At 38.0% G+C, this 21,348-nt stretch overlaps 1 protein-coding gene across 2 annotated transcripts in view; it reads left to right on the top strand.

Annotated features, from left to right (window-relative positions):
- The window catches only part of POMT2 (protein O-mannosyltransferase 2), a 1,453,485-nt gene that overhangs the window by 1,174,756 nt on the left and 257,381 nt on the right, over nucleotides 1–21,348 (top strand). For both annotated transcript variants that reach the window (XM_044073901.1, XM_044073900.1), the window contains exons 16-17: nucleotides 10,455–10,526; nucleotides 12,494–12,553. In XM_044073901.1, the coding sequence (XP_043929836.1) occupies nucleotides 10,455–10,526; nucleotides 12,494–12,553 (132 nt within the window). The remainder of the gene's footprint in view (nucleotides 1–10,454; nucleotides 10,527–12,493; nucleotides 12,554–21,348) is intronic.

The raw sequence follows: 21,348 nt of genomic DNA on the forward strand, positions 1-21,348 counted from the left end.
TGTTGTCACTACCATGTGGCCATTCCTGTAGTAGTACCACAGACAGTGTTTTTTTTCCTGCTTATGCTTGTAACACAAATGGTAACCTTGGAGTGGGCGCTATTAGTTCTGTAGCTTGTGCTAGTTTTATTTTTATCTGTGAAAATGCCTCCTCTTCATGAGATCCCCACTCTAAAAAGGTGGCGTTCTTTTGTTCATGTAACATTTTGTATAGGGGAGCAGCCATGGCTGCATAATCCTCTATAAATTCCCTATTGTAATTCATGATTCCCATGAATTTATGTAAGTCTGCTATAGTCAGTGGCTTTTCCATTTGTAAAATGCCTTGTACACATACAGGGCAAGGAGATCTTCCTGTTGGTTTTATAATAGTACCTAGAAACTTAACTTTTTGTGTCATAAACTGAATTTTTCACTTTTAACCTTAAACCCTGCTTGCTGTAGAGTATGAAAAACTCTCTTAAGAAGCCGTACATGCTCCTCTACTGTTTCTGACTGAAATAAAATATCATCAATGTAATGTATTACTGAATCATCCTTTTCCAAATGTTGTAGAATGGATCCTACTGTCTGATGAAAATTAACTGGACTGTTTTGATACCCTTGTGGTAACCTTGACATAACATATTGCTGGTTTTTAAATGTAAAGGCAAATCTTGGCCAATCTTTTTACCTGAGTGGCACTGCAAAAAGCCATTTGCTAAATCTATTACTGTAAACCACTTACTTTGTGGCTTAATATGTGCAGCCAACTCTGGGACTCCTGGAATCAAGTGTGCTCTAGGAGTGGTATATTGATTAACCTTTAGTAAATCAATAACAAGGCGATAACTACCATCTTTTTCTTAACTGGCCAGATTGGTGAATTTGTAGGACTGTTGCCTTTTGTATAATCCCTTCTCTTTCCCATTCTGCAATACATTTTTCCATATGTTCTTCTGCTTCCCTAGGAATAGGATATTGTTTTTGAAAAGGTGGTATATAGTCCTGATCACTTCCTATTCCTACTGGGCTTTCTAGTTTCCCACAATCACTGGGACCCTTGGACCATAGATTTGGGAATTGCTGTTGTAAATGCTTCCATACATCCTCACTGTCTGTATTTATATAGCCTGTAGGTTTTTCAGGTTTGTCAGGTAGAGAGATTGCATAGCAACCTGTATTTTGCTCTTCCTCTCTTTGTTGTTTGTCTCCCATCCACAGAATTTCATTAGGTAAATCAATTACTATGCCTAAAGGTCCTAGAATGTCCATACCAATAATGGTATTTGTGCAAGATGGATGCATTAAAAATGCACCCTTCCATATTTGTCCCTCTTGACTAAACTTTATGTCCACATTTTGGCTACTCACTGCATAGCATCCTGTGCCATTAAATGCTGAAATGCAAACCTTTTTATAGGATTTACTGGTAACTGTCTGTTTGTGACAGATACTGCTGCTCCTGTGTCTATTAAGACATTTTTCCACAGTGACCCCTCTACCCAAATATCAATCAGTGGTCGTCCATCTCGACCCTTTTTAAAGTTAGTCAGGAAAGATACCAGAGTAGGGGGGGCACATCCCTATTGTAAGGAAATCCACTCATCCTCTCCTTTATTATCAAATGCAATATGACACACCTCATGTTTTTGTTTGTCATCTTCTTCTGTGTCTGAATGATCTATATATGTAGGTTTTTCAATCTCTTTTTTTAACTGTTGCCTAGCTATTCCTTCTGCCTGTTCTATCAAATGTTTCGGATTTACAGGTGAAACTGTTTGAAAATCTACCGGGCATACTTTCCCTTTTCCTGTATATTCATGGCTCTTATAACTGTTTTTACTAATATTGTAAGGTTTTTGTACATGATCCTGCTTTTCTGACTTTTCTTGTAAATTTGTTTGCTCTCTTTTTGGAAACACTCCCTGTTCTTCCTTCTTTTTGCGCCAGACTTTGTAATGATCACAGTTTTGCTTAACGTGTCCTATTTTTTTACAAAAGAAGCATGTTGGTGCCTTTTGCTCATTACCTGTGCTTGATCCTGGCACTACAAGCATAGAGGCAGGAGCTGGTGGTGCTGACACAGCTCTTTCTGCTGGTGGTTGGTCACACCATCTTTGCCTTCCCCTGTTTTTGACTTCACCAATTACTTCAAATGGCTCACTATTATCTTCACATGCAAAGATATGGTGTGAGTATAAAGTCCCATCATCGGCCATAGTCCGTCCCCTCATTAGTTTTTGTACCAAATCAGTGAGGGTATCAGAATTTTCTTCGTAGATACATTTAATATCCCCTGGAACCCCTTTGACTTGTTCTATGAAGCAATGTATTAACTGTTTTTGTATGTCTCTTTTTCCCATGTCTCTGTCTGTTTTTTTATATATGATTTGAAATGCAAGTCTAAAATGATCACTTTGTTCCATTAATTTATCTGTGATAGTAATTTTAAAATTATTTAATAATTTGGCTGTGAGAGGCTGCCCTTGTGTAAATGCCATTAAAACGGCTGTCATACGTCCTACTTTAGTGTTCAACTGATAATCATCTTGCTTTAATTGTATGAAAGTTTTAAAACATTTGGGAATGAAAATCCAGAAACATCTAAGTAATGCATCTGTCCATATATCAGATCCTGCTGTATATGCCACCCATTCTTCAAATGTAAGCATGTTATAAAATATGCCTTTTTTATCATTCCACTGTGGTAAACTCTGTAATAATCTAGACTGCGTATATAAATCTGGAGGTTAGTCTCTGTTAATTCATCTAATTCTTCTTCCTTTTCCTTCAGATGCTGTTTAAGGTCTGTCATTTCTACCTGTAAGTGTTTAAGGGATATATGATACCTGTTATTGGATTCCTCTGTTGACTGCAGAGCTCCTATGCACTTTTGACAGAGATCTTGAATGTCAGTTTTGAACATTTTAAATTCATTTTGTTTCTCTTTTAAAAACTTATTAAAGTCTTCTGTCAATGTATCATAAACTTTGTTTCTGTCCTCATCTGTATGTGTAGCCGTGGCATCATTCCATGCTTGTACATAATTTTTAAAGGGAGTTACAAGATCTACAGGGGACTCTGTCAATAATATATTTGATTGCTGTTGTAATTCAGAAATTAATGTACTGACAGGACATAACTGCTTTACATCTGGATATAATGAAAACTGTGTATTATTAATTAATTCTTTATCATGAACAGATCTGTCTGCACAGTCTAGTTTTTAGCAATATCATGCAATACTTGTTTATGGCATATTACACAAAATGCAGTTTCCTTTGAATCACACAATAAACATTTACTATGATATACTTCATTTTTTGTTGCAAATACCAATCAAATGTTACAATCCACTTACATAATGCTGGTATGTCAACTTGCCCTAACAAGGTTTTACACTTACTAATGTGTTGTGTATACCAACATTGCAATTTACTCCATATTTTATCTGATTGTTCTGCTACATTAAGAGTAAAACTTGGCTTACATTTGCTAGAATTCTGCCTGATAGCATCCATACTAAAAAAAATGTGACGTAGAGAAAAAGTCTTACCAGTGAGCAAGAAAACAGGTGATCAGGCTGTTGCTGCAGATGGCTGGAAATTTTTCAAAGTCACTTGAGAAGCTAGGAAAGCACAACAGGCAGCGGACTGCTGTGCTAGTGGATATTCCCCTTTTCTTAGCAAAATTATGGCACTGCGACTGGAACTTCAGTCTCACTCCGGATGTAGACGTCTAAAAAACTGTACTACTGCACGCTGCATAAACTGGAATACTTCTGTTCAGAATTGACACATACGTACAAATGTTAGTTACTGCAATTTAACTGAAGTGACCCTCTGCAGGGCTTACCATCACTCCTCCTGTGTTTGAATGCAGATTGTAGGTTCAAAATGCAGGCTAGCTTGCCATTGAAAAAATTACATGGAGCTGCTTACTGCTTGGTGTGATGGATTTGAAGTGTTCTTAAGACACTCAGTCTTGCTGGCTGGATTCTGCTAAAATTCAAAGTTTGATTATATTTGCATTCACAGTCTGTTGCATACAGAAACTTGCAGAATATACACTGATGAGAGAATATACTTTGCAGCATCAACTTTAGAGAGCAGTAACAAATAACTTTTTATAATAAATCAAACGGAACCACGTTGCAGCTTAAAAGTACTGTTCCAACTTTACTTCTCATATAGTACAGATGATGTGAGAGATATAACATTTACCTTAGGACTTGTGTCCCTATCATACCTCTAACATAACTGGATTTATACAGCTCTTTATATACAGTTTTAGTCCTGTAGAAACAATACTAAGCTTCCTTGTTTAACAATGTCTTGTAAGAGACCAGCTTTTCTGACAGTGTAAATATCCTGTAACAGTGTCCTGATGTCCATGTAGAAAAATATATTTTTGAGGAAACACATTGTTCTGTATTCTATTTGGATCTGTGTATATGAACATATGTTCTTGTACCAATGCTGATAAGCATATCCTGTTTTTTATGCAGAAAAACATATTTTTGAGAAAACACATTGTCAGAGATCAGCTTTTCTGACAGTGTGAACATCCTGTATTTTATTTGGATCTTTGTATAAAAACATCTGTTCTTGTGTCATATCCTGTTTTTCCATGCAGAAAAACATATTTTTGAGAAAACACATTGTCATAAACATATCCTGTTGTTTTAGGAAACATATTGTGTCCATCCTTATATGCAGAATAACATGTCATTGTTCTTTAAAAGCAGATTTTGTATTTTTGCTCTTGCATACATCCTGTTTTGAGTCTGTAAGGGAAAAATGTCCATTCTTTAAAAGCAGATTTTGTATTTTTGCTCTTGCATACATCCTGTTTTGAGTCTGTAAGGGAAAAATGTCCATTCAGCAGATTCCTTTTCCAAGCCATGGTAATTTAGTATGGATGCTGATTACATATTACTAAACTCTATTTCTACATTTAAGCAAGCTTTATCTTATACATTATTTATGTTGCATAATTGCAGCAAAATTACTTTCAACCTTAGTATATTGTTGAGCACACTCTAACAATTCCCACTCCTCATTACTTAATATACTGGAAAATATTAGGGTACAACCTAACACCCTAATAATGGGCGATTTCAGCTACCCTACCATTAACTGGAAAAACTACTCATGTACCAACTCTTGTGCTCAACGTTTTCTGGAATTCATAAATTCCAATGCCATGGATCAACTTATACACACACCCACCAGGGGCAGCAATATCCTAGACCTGGTTATTACCAACATGGGCAATCGGTGCTCCACACCAGAGGTCAGTTCCTCGTTGGTCAAATCCGATCACAAGCTAATCACCCTAGACATCCACATGCCTCCCCCACCTCTCATTAGGGAAACCACAGTAAAAAATTTCTCCAAAGCCAACTTCATGCTTCTTAAGACAGAAGTGGCAAACTTCACGACACCCATGCTGACGGACAATAGAGATGTGACTGCTGAATCCTACACAAATGCACTTTATAAGCACTTATACGAGTGCATGGATCGTGCAATCCCTAACAGAACCAAGATGCTATCCTCCAAAAAAAGGAAGCCAGTCTGGTGGTCCCCTGCCATAAACAAACTCTACAACAGAAGAAAGAAACTGTTGCAAAAAAGAGTAAAATCCCATGATTGGAGAAACTCCCTGGTCAGCCTCAGTAAGAAGCTGAGATCCCTCATAAAATCCTCCAAAGCTAGTTATGAAAACAAAATCGTCACTGACTCTAAAGACAACCACAAAGCATTCTATAGCTATGTCAAGAATCTCAATGGCAACACTCAGATCTGCTCTGAGTTACAGCACAGTGGCACTAAATATATAGAACCAACTGATATTGCCAACATCCTGGCAGATAGGTTCACTGCTAACTTTACCCCCCTGTCATCCCCTAAAGGGCCCATCTCTATGCCAGAAGAATGCAAGTTCCTGTAATCATGGCTGCACAGGTAAAAAACACACTATCCAAAGCCAGGAACACAGCATCCATCGGACCTGACAACATCCCAGGCTGTGTTCTACATGAACTACAGAACAAACTGGCACCCCACCTAAGTACCATGTTCAATTATAGCCTCACCTCAGGCTACGTGCCCACTGAATGGCACACAGCAACAGTTATCCCGCTCCACAAAGGGGGAGCCACCACAGACCCCGGAAACTACCGCCCATTAGCCTAACGAGCCTGGTCTGCAAAGCTATGGAACGTGTCATTATGGAACTTATAAACAATGACATTGGTAATCTCCAAACTCAGGACCCCACCCAGTTCGGTTTTGTAAAAGGCAGATCATGTCTCCTAAACCTGATAGACTTCTTTGAAGCAGTCACCAAAGCCGTAGATGAGGGTAAGGTGGTTCACACAGCCTATCTAGATCTCGCCAAGGCTTTCAACACCATCCCCCACTCTGGAATTATAGATAACCTCACTAAACTAGGTATAAATCCCAATGTCACAAGATGGGTTGCCAACTGGCTCACTGACAGAACCTACACTGTGAAAGTAGCAGACACCAAATCCAACTTCAAACCAGTGACAAGTGGAGTACCACAGGGTTCAGTCCTGGGTCCTCTCCTGTTTGGTATCTACTTCTCTAAAGTACAGGCCAACACAGAAGGTCTTTGGCTAACGAAGTTCGCAGATGACTGCAAACTAGGAGCCATAATCAAAACTCCAAAAGATGTGGACATCCTACAAAAGGGTCTCACTGAGACAGATGCCTGGTGTCAAAGCCATGGTCTCAAGCTCAATGCTAAAAAGTGCATTGTCATCCCTTTTGGTAAAAACTCAGTACCCATGAACTACCACATAGGCGGTAGTCTACTTAACACCGAAAGTGTGATGAGACCTTGGGACACACAGGTGGACAGTAGTCTCTCCTTTGATAATCACATCGCCACAGTAGTCAGGAAATCCTTCTATGTGGCACATCTCATCACAAAAGGTTCCTCATCCAGGAAAAAAGAGGTCATTGTTCCCCTCTACTCATCATTCATTAGACCCATTATAGAGTACAGTGCTCCTTTTGGTATGTATCTCACAAGACATCTACAACAACTGGAAAGGCCACAGAAATACCTCACAAAGAGGATTACTGGCCTCAAAGAGATGCCCTATGCAGACCGTCTCAAAAAACTGCAGCTTTACTCCGTTGCATATCGCCTACTCAGAGGCGATCTCTGTCTAACACACAAAGCTATGTCAAACCCAGAGCTTTTAGACATGCTCCACTTAAAGAAATCCCAATCCCTATGAGCTACACACTCTAGGGACCTAAACCTCGTCACCACAATAAACAGAATATGCTGGAGGGGTAGATTCCTGTCCTAGAGACTTCCCGTACTCTGGAGCAAACTACCTATCTATATCAAACAAAGCTCCTCATTAGCACTCTTCAAGAAAAATCTTGATGATTGGATGGGAGATAGGAAATTCACCCAGGGGATAACTTCTGTGGCTCTGCTTGACAGTGGCACAGGAAAATAATTTTCTTGGGTGACGAAAGCCAGGTTACCTTTGGCTAGGCTTATATAGGCCCTAGGGCCAATAGCCTAATATATATATATATATATATATATATATATATATATATATATATATATATATATATATATGTATATATATATATATATGTATATATACACATAGACGCATACAGGATATAAAAAGTGCACACACCCCTGTTAAAATGTCATTTTTTTTGTGATATAAAAAAATGAGACCACAATAAATCATTTAAAAACTTTTCCCACCTTTAATGTGACCTGTAACCTGTACAATTCAGTTGAATAACAAACAAATCTGTTAGGGGAAAAAAATAAAAAACATACAGTAAGCTGGTTGCAAAGTGTGCATACCCTTAAACTAATACTTTGTTTAAGTACCAATCTTTTCTAATAACAGTAGATTTAAAATCTTTTCCCCATCCAATTTGTGTATAATAGCTTCTAAATAATTAACCATGTTGTAGGTAATAGAATGTCAATTTCAAAACATTGTTGTATCTTGTATGTGTTCAATAATCTCCTTTAATATATCTGCAGTATCTACCCAAAAATACAATTGTAATCTAAAAATCGCTTGTATAAATTCTGTTTGGCATATTGTGCATTAATCAAACAAATATGTTCCCATACCTTTAATACCATCTTTACATATATCGGGGTGCAAGCTGCCCCCATTGCTACTCTTTTATCCTTTATTTATTATATTAATCTGATCTCTACAGAGTCTAAAAAACTACATTCTAAGAGTGCCTGTTCAAACAATTTCATTCATATATCATGAAGTATAGTGGTGAAGAGATCCACAATATCTATTATTACAAAGATTAGATTCTCTTTATTTAGTGTCTAATTGATCCTTTCAAAAAATCCCAGTAATATGTCAGTAAATATCGCTTCCCTTTCAAAAATTGTTTCAATTTGTTATTGGCAGATTGTTAGAAAAATATGTATTAATGTGTGTATGCTTAATGCCAATTAATAACCAAGTATTTTAATACGCTTTTCATTCTATTTTTCATACACTGTATTTTATACAAATTGAGTTTCATATGAGACTGAAAAAGATGCTTTTTTGAAAACTGCAGTATGCTTTCTGAAACTTGCAAGTTGCCCTCTGACCTAGTAATTGCTAGCACAGCAATATTCATGTTTATGCCTTCTGTAAATGTACTTGAGAAGCAGTTGTTTATCTGCTAGGTCAGGAACGAATGAATGAACAATGCTTTATTCTGTAAATGTAATGATTTTAGACAAACAGCTCTGTTTGAAGGATGGGGACCTGTGCAGCTGTAGTAACCTAGAGATAAAGTAGACAAAGGATTAATAGAGAAATGAACTGCTAGCATTGTGCTTGAATTAGCCATAGTATTTTGAGTGGTAACATAACATGTATCTAACTGGGACTAATCAAGGCCATGTTGTTTTCCTCAGGAAGTTTCACATAAAAAATGATAAATCAGCAGAAATTCATGGGAAAGATGGTCAGCAGATGATGATGGAAAAGGTGGTAATCTGTTAAGTCAGCATGGTAGGACATAACCAGTTTAAGAATGTATAAAAATGAAAGTATTTCCTGTCTCTGGTTAGACAAACTCTGTATTAGCACGTTTTTGTCTCCTTGCTGCAAGATTAAAGTGCCTTAACCTGAACCTACCGTGTTTTGATCATTTTTAAAGTATAATTTTTCCTTTGACACAGATATAGACAGTGGGTGAGTTTTTGACACATTAGCTGCTACAGTTGGTCTTAGCAGTGGATTTTGTACGTATTTGTGTACTTTAGGGATGCAAAAATCTGATGACACTATAGCTTTGTCTATATTGAGGAAATTATATAGTTAAATATTCATAACCTGTTGGACTAATAAACCTTTTAAATAGTCAGTTTTAGAATTAGCTATATTAATTTCATTTTTAGATACCAGTAAATATTTATTACCATTAAGTAAAATATCCATCCTTTCACTCTATATTGTACTTTATCCATAATTATCATCCCTCCACCCTTATTTGGCCTCATGATCCTAATGGATTTTTTTTCTCTTAAATTATCAAGTACAAGTATTTTTTCTTTATCTAGGTTATAAATAGAGAACGTTCATTTTAGATTATGTATGAAAGGGTTTGAATTCATCCCCACTAAAAAATGTGGGTCTATGTTTGGCTACCGAAAAGGATAAAACTTGAACGGCTAAATTTTGAATGGGACACAGTGAAACAGGAGATTAGCAAGCAATGAGAACATAACCAACCTATGTGAGGGGTGCCCCCCCCCCAAGCCACCCTAATTATTTTTCAGAACAGGGCATTCTTGACTGATCAGGAATGCTCTCCTTTCAGCTGTGGATGAATGTTATAATGCCAGTTGCTGCAGCTGGAGTTTCTTGGAAATCAGGCAAGTATGTCTTTTTATACCCTTGTTGGATCTGCAGTGATATGTCTAGATTTGAAGAAACTCATTCAATAATGGAAACAGGCCTAACTGGTAGATGTTGGTAATGTGTGCACTCATCCAGACAGCCCATTATGCCACTTAGCATTAGTATGGCTGTGCATACATTTTTGCAGGTGGCATTATGCTGAAAAAGATGCCAAATTCCATTTGGGAGAGAGGAAATGACCAACCAAAAATCCAGTGAGTGTTCATGTTCCGATCAACTGTTAGAGTACAAACATTTGGGGTTATTTTTGTTTTATTTGAACTGCACTGCCGCCCAGCTTTAGCTTTCTGCTGTGCTTGGTCATCATCCTAATAACAGTCCCAAGTTTTAGACCCTAAACATCATTAGTCATGTAGCACAGGAAAAAAAAAAACAACTGTCAGGATCTGATATAAGTTATTTTTCTTAACTGAGAAAGATTATTTGGTTTTCTTGTTCCTGATGAAATAAACTGTTTGTGTTTCATTTTATTCATAACAAGTTTAATTTGTTTCATATTTCTTAGGGCAACAGTGGACTAAAACCCAAAGATCATGAAGTAACATCGAAGCCTTGGCACTGGCCTATCAATTACCAGGTATGTGAGAAAATGGTCCCTTTGCAGTGTCCGCTCAGAACAAGCATTCAGGAATATGAGCTTTCTGAGAAGTTACATTTTAAGCAAGAATTGGGCTTACCACTTTCTTGTAATAGTAGATATATGAAAACTGTCTTCCTCATGACTATGTAATGCCATTCTTTTGTAAACCTGTGAGGTAGTTCTTACAGCAAGTTTCCTAGCAACATCAGAGTAGATAAACACAACTAGAACTAGTTAAAGTTTGTAATTCTTAGCAGAAGTAACACTGTAGAGTGGCAGAGTATGAAGTTCTCAGTGATGTATGTTCATTTGTGGAGATGGTGGAGAGTGTTTACCTTGATGGGAAGAATTAGTGGAAAGACATTAGCAACTACTGGGTAAAGCACGTAGTCCGTAAGTCTTTGCACCTTGAATGAAAAGTAAAAAATAATACATCAGTATTTCTTTGTATTCTGAATACTTTGTTATTCACTGTTGTTAGTAATGATGGCCAGTCAGTTTTCAGAGTACAAAAAGGATTTTTTGGTAGCATGCATGAAAGGAAATATTTTGTAAAAAGAATTATAATGAAAACTGCCACAGGCAGAAATGAAAAGTATGAAATCTGGCCATCTGTCCCAGTTGCTGGAAATCAGCTTGCACATATGCCTTTATCTTCAAAGGATTATGCATACAAGAAAAAAGGGACTCTGGACTCAATACTAAAATACAAAAATGCATTAAAAGTCTGTAGGCATAAAGTGTTAGGGGGCATGATAGGCCAAGCCCAGCTGCTCTTTAGTAATAGTGCATGCTGTCTATTGAATGCCCTATAGCGCTCTGTGTGTGGTCTGAACTATAGCAGCTGCTTGCTACAGTTTAAAAGAGAATCAAAAAGATTTTCTTGTTTCTTTTTTATTAAGGCAAATCTCTTGCTGTAGTGCTCTATGCATTATATACACCATAACAATTGCTTGCTACAAATGTAGTAAGCAGTTCGATACAGCTTAAATTGAATTTTTTTAGTAATTAAGTGCTTTAACATTCCATGTTCCTTGTGCATAAACTGTAGCAACTGCTTGTTAAAAATGTAGCAAGCAGTTTGCTATGGTTTAAGGAAAGAGACGAGCTTTTTTTTTCTCTCTCTAGATGCAGAAATTGGACCCTATTGGCTCCTGCATTTCAGGAGCACCAGGTACCAGATCGCAGACTGTTTTTTAATTGCTCTTCTTCTGAGGAAAGATGGGGTTGGGAGTGGCATGTATTTGACTTGTTGGCATTGTATGAGTACCACATCTTCATTAGCTGAGGTGATGTGGGTATGCTGTAGGAAACTGATTGGTATGAAGGTATCAGTCAGCTTACTGCACAGTCCATTTTGCTTTTCCTGTTCACTTAAGAGCTGAGGGGGTAGGATGCTATACTGGGAACAGCACCAGGCACCAGATGTGCCAGCTACAGCTCTGTTGCTCATTTAGTTAGTAAATATGCATACAGTAACAGTTGCTGTACCTTTACACCGCTTCTTTTACTGTACTACACAGGTGTGCTCTTTATGAAGAAAGCTTGCAGACATAACAGTCATGGGATGTTTTGTGAGTCTGATTTGATCATTCTATATGTGAATTTAACCATCTCTTCCATCCCCACACAGATAAGTATTCTCACATGTGTGCTGCAAAGTAATTCCACATAAAATACTCTCCACTTCTCCTGGAATGAGGAGTATATTAAATACAGTTAAACACTTTTGTCTATATAATATTTACAGACTTTATCATTCAGAGTTCTGATAAAGTCTATAAATATTATAGACGAAAGCACTTAAACTATATGTAGTACATTCTTCATTCCAGGAGATGTGGAGGGTGTTTTTTTGTGGATTTGTGTTCTTTTTTTATTCTCCTATCAGTTGTTTGGTGCCTTTGGGGTCAAACTTTCCCATAAAGTAATTGTAATATTTTGTTTTTTTTTTTATATTTCAGGGCCTTCGCTTTTCTGGGGTGAACGAAAGTGATTATCGTGTTTATTTACTTGGAAACCCTGTAAGTAAATCTTTTCCTTAAAGTCCTTTTCTGTTTATTACATATTGAACACACTGTAATCAATCCATTAATATGGGCAGGATGTGTACTCTGCTACTGATGAACCTGGTTCAACTAGCACGTCATGGGTTAGACAGCTTGGGGGGGGGTGCGGAAGTAAGCATTAAGGGCATACATCGTACCAGAAAGTCTCAGGACCAACTGGAGACTTCTACTTTCATTGGGGGGAGGGGGGACTGGTCAGTTACAAGAGGTTTCAGTGTAGTTCATCATTCACAATGCCTCAGTGGCATATGAGTTTCATGCCTGCACAAACCCACACTAGTACCTTTCCAGAGTTCAGAATTCCTTCCTTTGACTTCCTGTTATAAGGGATTGGCTCAGCTTCTTCCATCAGGGAAGCCTAACCCTTGTCACAGGATGTCAGTCATCCAGTCTTTTAGTGCCAGTTGTAGGAGTCATACGGTTGAATCTCCTCAGCAGCCTGCATTAGTGGATTACAGCTTTCAGAATCAGAAAAGCTCCATTTGGGAACTTCCCTTCCTGTTTATTATTATATACTGTTTTTTTTATTTAAATGTGTGTGTGTTTTAACTTTTTTTTTAGTATGCTTGCTATTTTCTTCTGGGAATTCTAACTTACTACTATGTTGTTTGTTTGCTTAGTACTTCTTTTAAGAAGTTATAGGGCTTTTCTAAAGTGTTTCCTGACTTATAGTACTGGAAAGTTGAAGTTATGTGGTGTCATTTGAACACTAGGAACTATCTTGTGCATGTAAAGCTGCAGTTTAATCACGCCTGTTGTTTCTGTTTATCTGCTTCATTATAAAGTTCTGACAGGAACGTTTTACATTTTCACTTTTTTCTTCATTTATATGATATGTGCTGCTGATGTAATGTCTGTGTAGCCATTTTTATCGTTAAGTCATGATTTTACCACCAATTCGTTTATTTCCATTTTTTGTGGTGGTTCTTTTCGTTTTGACATGGCATTCTTTAAGTAAATGCTTATTTATGCTGTTTTAAAGGTTTTCTATTTGATTTAGCGGCACTATTTGGACAAGCAAATTTTACTTGGTACTGTAACTTTGCGTGCTGTTGTTTTACTACACTGTTTGTTGAACAAGGCTTAGCACAGTTTAACCTGTTTCTGATATTTTTTTACGCAGCTTATCTCTCTTTGCTGTGTGGGGTTCATCTTGTCTTGTCTATTATTGCTGTCCTTAGAATAACATGTTGACACTATTAAGGGAGGGTTGTCTGATGTTTTTCCCCCCTGACTTGCTGAATCCTGATACAACTGCCCCCCTTCCCCTATCAAATCTGGCTACACTTTAAAAAGGAAAAAAAAATCAACAAAAACATGCCTCATCCTATGGTTTGTGAATCTGCTGTTGCCTTAAGCTGGCCTGCAGACCACTTACCTTTTTCCCTTGTCACTCTCTATTGTGAGCCTATTGTTTTCTGCGGTGTGGGGGTCCGGCATATCCTCTGGGGTTGTTCAGGTGTGAGAGAACCAAATCCTTTCAGTGCAGGAGCGGTCCAGAGTAAGAAACTCCTTGCCAGACATAGTACTCAATCCACAGGTATTTTGTCTACTAGTGTTGTTCACAGTAAAAGCAAACAAACTTCATCACACTGCAGACAATCAGGTTATTACCTTGTATAGGGCTGATATGGTTTTCTTAGCTAAGAGTGTTATACAGCCAGCTAATCTCGGAGACTAAGCTCCTATTCAGGATGACTGTGGGACTACCTTCTTTAGAGATCAGTCCATGGTGGCAGATTTTTAATTGGGACTCTGATGCATTCAGTAGTCAATATTTTGAGTCTTTTCAACTTTATTCTTCGGAAGGTGATCAGTTCAAATGCCCAAGCAGGTGTTCACTTTTTCACAGATGCTATCTAGGTTTATAGAGATATTTGCCTGGAAGCAATCTGGAGCTACACCAGAGATTGGAAGAGTTTACAATCTTACTGAGGATGAGATTCCAAATGTTTTGGCTGCTCTTGCTCTGTTACCGGCTTTAGAAGATGTCTGTATAACCACATATAAAACTCCCTTGGCTAGTGAGCTAGTTCCTAAAAGGCTTTGTGGAAATAGAAGGTATGTTCTGATCTTGCAGTTCTTTTTGCTCCTTTGTCAGCTGACCCCAGCTGTGGATTCTCCAGTTGCCAATTCTAACAAGAGGACGTTGGCTTCTTCTAATTCTACACCCCTGGATAAAATTGGCAAGTAATTAGAATCTTAGGGGGAAAAAATTTGGCTCAGTTTAGTAATTTAGTATTTAGAATTTTAAATTAGCACGGCTTTATGTAAAGGTTTATTTTGCAGTGGGCGTACAGTTTACATGACTTTGCTGTATCTTTACCTGCTGAACAGAAGTGTTATATGAATGAGATTGTAATGTGAGTCAGGGTTTGAAACATACTTTGAGGAGTGCCTTGGAAGGTGCAGACAGTTTGTAGGAGTGCAGCCACTTCTGTTGTATTGAGACGATGTGCTTGGTTACATATCCAAAATTTTTCTGAGGATTTGAAAAAATGAGATTTTGAATGCTTCTTTAAGTTCTGAATTTGTGTTTGGTGCTGCTGCCACCCAGATTCTCAAACAATGGGGTAATAGAGGTAAATTGGTGCAGAGGGTATCTAGAATGTTTCACATTCCCTGGTTCTCCCCTAACAAAGCGTCCAACTTCAAAGGGAAGAACAAAGAAAAATCCTAACCCAACAAGAGTTCAGGGTCCCAAGAGGAAATGACAGGAGGACAGTGCTTCCAAAAAAGTAAAAGGGGTTCCTGAAAAAAATCATTCCCCTGCTAATGAATGACAATGCCAAGACTCAGAGCAATCCCTTCCTCCTGTCCCTCCTCCCCTTTCTCATAATCCCCCTCCCCAGCTTTACTCTTGGTAGTGGGCTGAAAATCATCCTTCCTTCAGGGAAATCTCCCCACTCCCACCAGACCTGACACATCTGCTCTCTCCAGTACTCCTTCACAAGTTGCAAGCAGTGGTTGTAGAACCAGTTCCTGCACCACAAAAAGGAAAAGGATTTTACTCCAGAATCTTTTAGGTACCCAAAAAGGTGCTGTTGTGGAGAACAGTGTTAGACGTTTCTTACCTGACTACCTTTCTGAAAGTACTCCGTTTCAAAATGCTCATCCTGCAGGCAGTACTAACCTTTCTTCTGGACCCCTTTTTCATTGCAGCTTTAGATCTGCAAGATGCAGATCATCAAATTTCAATTGCTCATAATTTCAAGTTGAACCTACAAAAATCCTGTCTCACACCCTCACAAAGAATTGCCTTTCTGGGGTGTATGATAGACATAGAAAAAAGAATGGCCTTTCTTCCAAAAGACAAAGTCTTGATGTTTCAGAACATGTTTGTGGATTTCCTTCTTCAAGAAGATTCCTCTGCAAGAGAGTTTCTCAAAATTTTAAGCCACATGGCATCAATGATCTTCATGATACCACTGGCCAGACTCCACATGAGAAAGATTCTATAATACATAAAATAATTGTTGGACCCAGAACCTGCATCCCTTAGAGTTCAGTTATCAGTGCTGGAATTTGTGAAATGAGAGTTAAAAAGGTAGAGGAAAAAGATGCCAGTCAGTCCAGGTCTACTGTCCTTCATCTAGACACCAATCAATCTAGGTGGACTCATCAGATTTTGCATGGGGAGCATTGTCAAGGGGTGTTCAAGGCCGATTGGGTCCTTTGGACACTACAAGGCACATAAACATTAAAAAGTGTTAGCAGTGATTCAGACCTTAAAAGTTCTTCACCATTTATGGTCTCCAGGTCAACTTTTAGTGGTTACAGACAATACCACAGTCATGTGGTGTCTGAACAAGCAAGGGTGTACAAGGTCTTACCTTCTTTGCCAGTTGAGAGTGATGCCCTGAGAACTAGCTTTACAGCTTTCTCTGACACGTCAGGCCTCCTACATCTTGTTAGAGCAAAACATTGTAGCAGACAGACTTAGCAGAGCCAGGACAGACCCTCATGAATGGAAACTCAGTACAGAGCTATTCCAGGATTTGGTCCAGATGCGGGGAACACCACAAATGGCTCTGTTCACCTCTTTTAAAGCAAATAGTTGGCAGAATTCTGTTTGAGACATCCTTGCAGCCATGCATGGAGGAGATGCACATTCTTGTTCCCTTGGATGGGAATGTTCCTTTATAGATTTCCATTGATACCCAAGGTACTGAAGATTCAGAAAGAATTTCCAGAGATCATTATTGTGACCACCTTTTGGCCCAGGCAACACTGGTTTCCCTTTTATTGGAATTGGCCAAGGGCAAATTACCACAAGTTTCCTCACACTCTGGATTGGCTCACACAGTGTCAGGTACAACTGTTCCACCCCGATAAAGAGCAAATTGTAACTGACAGCTGGGATAATTCTGTTTTGAAACCTTTTAGGCATTTGTAACATGAGGATGTGCAGCAGGTACTGAAGGAGGCAAGAAAACATACAAGTAGAAAATTGTATGTTTACAAGTGGAAGAAGTTTTCCACTTGGAGCCTTACCAATAACAAAGAGCCGAGGATGTTGTCTAATCTTTTGCTTTTGAAATATATGTCTGAGATATTTAACAATGGCTTATCTTCTGCGTCTGTCAAGGTGCATCTTGTGGCTACTTCAGCGTGTCTGACCATTGATCCCTCTCTTTGTCTCTTTTTGTGATCAAACAGTTTATGAAAGGAGTGTTGTGTTGAGACCCCCTCAAAAGAAAATTCCTCTTCCTTGGGATCTTAACTTTGTTCTTGAAAAATTGACTTGATCTCCTTTTGAACAGGACTTAAAGTTCATCACCTGGAAAACTGTTTTCCTTATTGCTCTGACATCTGCAACGTGAGTCTCTGAGCTGCAAGCTGTCATGGTAGGCCAACCTTATCTGATTTTTTGAAAGGACAGGGTTGATTTACACACTAATCCATCTTTCCTACCAAACGTTGTTTCTGAATTTACCCTGAATCAGGCCATTATTCTCCCAGTTTTCTTTCTAGAATCTAAAATAAGGGAGAGAATATTCTTCATAACTTGCATATGCACAGGCAATTCAGATACTACCTGGATATTGCTAAGCCTTTCAGAAAATGTGAACAGATGCCTGGGGCCATGAAGGGTCAGCCTGTCTCTAAGCAAATGATTGCCTGTTGGTTGTCCTCTGCCATTCTGTTTTGTTACTCCCACCATGGTAAATCTATTCAGGCAAGGTTAAGGCACATTCTGCCATCCTCTTGGATGGCATATCGGAAAGTAATGTTTTCTAGAAGCATTCTAGAGGGCGAAACCTGGTCCCCTGGTCATACATAAACAAATCACTACAGACTGGATTAATTTTCAAGTTCCAGAGCATGCTTTGCCGGGACCATTCTCCATGGATTAGTGGGTCTTTATCCTCCTTCTTCCTAGGTGAGGTAAGCTTTGGGAATCTGCTGACATGCCACTGAGGCAGTGTTAATGATGAGCATAGTACAGTTGCACAAGTTCTACTTCCTGTAACAGATGTTCGAATTTCACACAGCCTCAGTGGCAGCACCCACCCACCATCCTTATGTTATATATAGTTCAGTTTGTATCCAACCTTGTTATGTTGCTGGTTGGCTTTCATTGTTTGCATTGGTGTTTTTTGGCTGTGAATTGTTTGGTTTTAGACAGTTCTTGCTTCTGGTCCTTCTTTGTTCTTCCTACTTGGCAGTAAAAGACTGAACAACTGACTTCCTTGGACAGGGCTTAGGCTTCCCGGATGGGTGGATCTTAGCTGATTCTCTTTCACAGGGAGTCAAAGGATGGAATTCTGAGCTCTGGAAAGCTTCATTATGGGTTTGTACAGGCAAAGAATGCATATGCCACTGAGGTAATGTGAAATTTGAACATCTGCTGTTACAGGTAATCAGGACTTGCACAACTGTACTTTATATTACTTCTGTAAGTCTATGCCCAGCCCTTGAGTACCTGTCAAGAAGCACACCAGTGGTTAGGTGCATAAAAACATTGAAAGCAACTCGTTTCCTGGCTGCAGTCCTTTACTGTTGTTGATACAAACTGAAAACAAAAAAGGCCTCCTAGTTTATAACTTGTATGGACAAAGTGACATAGCTTTGAGAGATTCATTTTTTGCCTTTCTGCTGAATATTTTCAAGCAAATTTACAGAAGTTATCCATGAATTACAAAACAAGTAAATTCACATTACATATGTAGACATTGTTTTTTTTGGTAGTAGGAAAACTAAAGGATATGGCAGTGTTTCCCAAAATGGTGATGTGAATTGGAAACTGGCTGTTTGACAAAGAAGCAGATGGTGGTTGTTAAGAGAGACTGAGGAAAAAGGTGACTAAGCAGTGAACTCCCCTTGATTTCAGTGCTGGGGTCTATCTTGTGTACTGTACTTATGGTTGGTGTCAGACCAGGTTTAGAGAGCAAGATCGGCTTATACATAGTATGATGCTGAAAAGACTGGTATACTATTTATGTATGGTAGCAGTCTCCAAAGAGATTAGAAGTGAATTCCATTATAAGCATATAAGTAGTACTTGTAATTTAATTTATTTATTGGCATTTGTTTACTGGAAAATCCTGACACAACAGAGGCCTGGGGAGAAAAGCTCCATTATAGAGACATTGACATCATTTGCATTGTTTCATCATTTCCAATCTGTTTCATTCATGAGCGACATTTCCATTATTGAGACATCCTTGACATCAGCTGCATCATTTACAAACATTTATGATTAAAAATAATAGTTACATGGATAGTGTATGAACATTTTTAAAATGTAAAGAGGTATATGCAGTGGAATATCATCGGTATGCATAGATCGTAAGTTTTTTATGTACAGTTATTTGTGACTATAAAAACTTGTTCAAAGTATAGGACACAGGAAGACAAAGAGAGCAAACCAAAGGAAGGAGGGGAGGAAACACAAGGCAGATAAAGGAGATGAGGTGATAGAGGAAAATATAATTGTGATAATAGTACAGTAAGTTTTGTGCAGCAGAGTTATGGCACAAATTCATATAGCTATATTAATACCATTGTAACCAAGGGTGATGCAGGTACAGAGCCATTTATCTATCAGATGTTGCTTAGGTTGGCATTTAAAGTCTTTCAGGTTGCAGACTATTCTCAAGTGGAGTGGAATGGTATTCCAGCTATTAGCAGTGATGTGTGAATACACGGAGTATCCTACTTTATTGGTACGTTTAGTTATAGAGCATAGTGAGTTGTCAGTGGAGTGCAGAGGTCTGTTAGTCGCATAAGGTTGAATGATGGATTGCAGATTTCAGAGTTGTGCAGAAGTTTGATGGTTGTAATTGTACGTACAATTAAGAATTATTTCATTAATGTAAAAATATGCAAAGTGATGCATTTTGGGTAGAACTTGCAGAGAGCTCAAGAAGATCCTAAGGAAGACAAAAGTGGAAGTGGATTTGAGGGTTATAATTACCTCTAACTTTTTTTTTGCACACATGAACAACACTGAAATGGCCTTTTCTGGATTCATCAAGTACAAGATCATTTGCAAATAAAGCTAACATTTATTTATTGCTGTGCCATTTCTAACTCTGTATTTGTAAATCCCTTTTTTTTTTTTTGCTAACACCTCTAAATTTAAAGTAAATAAAGGGAAAGGGGAATCCCTGCATAGCTGATTTATCCAAATAGTTTGTTAGAGAGGAGCCTCCCTACCTTAATTATTGCTTGTGACCCTTGATGAATCACCTTTATTAATTCTATTCTACCACTGAACACAACTGCTACCTTTCCCGTGATCATAGTAATAATAATTGTTCTGTAAAGATTCCCCTTCTAAAGTAATGTAAATTTTATCTCCCCCTAAATAATTCCTATTACTTTTTTCCCATTTCTCGTCTCTCTACCATAAACCCCATTTTCATTTTACTCCGCTTACAATGTCCGTCTTCTCTAATAACTCTTGAAACATATCCACTGTCCTCAAATTCATCTCTTTTAACAGAGACTCCCAGACTCTGGAATAGACTGCCCATACATGTCAAGCAGAGCACCTCTTTGGCCCTCTTCAGAAGGAACCTTGATGATTGGATGGGGAGATAGGAAGTTCAGGGAAGTAAATACTGTGGGAAGAAATAGCCAGGGAATTGTGTATATATATATATATATATATATATATATATATATATATATATATATGTGTTTACATCATTACCCTGTATGTTTATCTTAGTTTTCCTTGGTGCATGATCTAATATAGTTGTTGGATGAGTCTCGGACCTTAAAATTAAACAACATGTTCCTGTGAAATATAATTTCTGTTAATTTTAGCCCTGTTATTATGTCTTGGAATAATAATATGCAAATTCCGTCTGAGTTCTTGCAACTGAATTCATGTCTTCCCTATCAAATATTTTCAAATGCTTCTTTTGAAATGTATACTTGCCATCTTTAGTTATGATTTGCATTTTGAGTCACCCTGACAGATGGAATTTCCCATCTATAAATAATCCATACTGAAAGGTTATTTCTCTCAAAACACAGTGGAAGCTTTAGGTGGAGTATAAATATTAATCAGCATAATCCACCTGTTCTGCCAGTAACCCATTACTTCCATGAATTTACCATTATTGTCCTTTCCTATCACTATTGAAGTCCCTCTTGAAATTAGCATTATTACTCCCATTTCCTTTGATCTTGATATTCTGCTGAATGTTCACCCCAAAATCTTTTTTTGTCAAATTCACATGATCATTCCTATTTAAATGTGTCTCCAATAACATTGTTATTTGCACCCCACACTT

This window comes from Protopterus annectens, chromosome 6.part0, assembly GCF_019279795.1.
Source record: "Protopterus annectens isolate FY-2018-M chromosome 6.part0, PAN1.0, whole genome shotgun sequence".
NCBI classification, from domain to species: Eukaryota; Metazoa; Chordata; order Ceratodontiformes; family Protopteridae; genus Protopterus; species Protopterus annectens.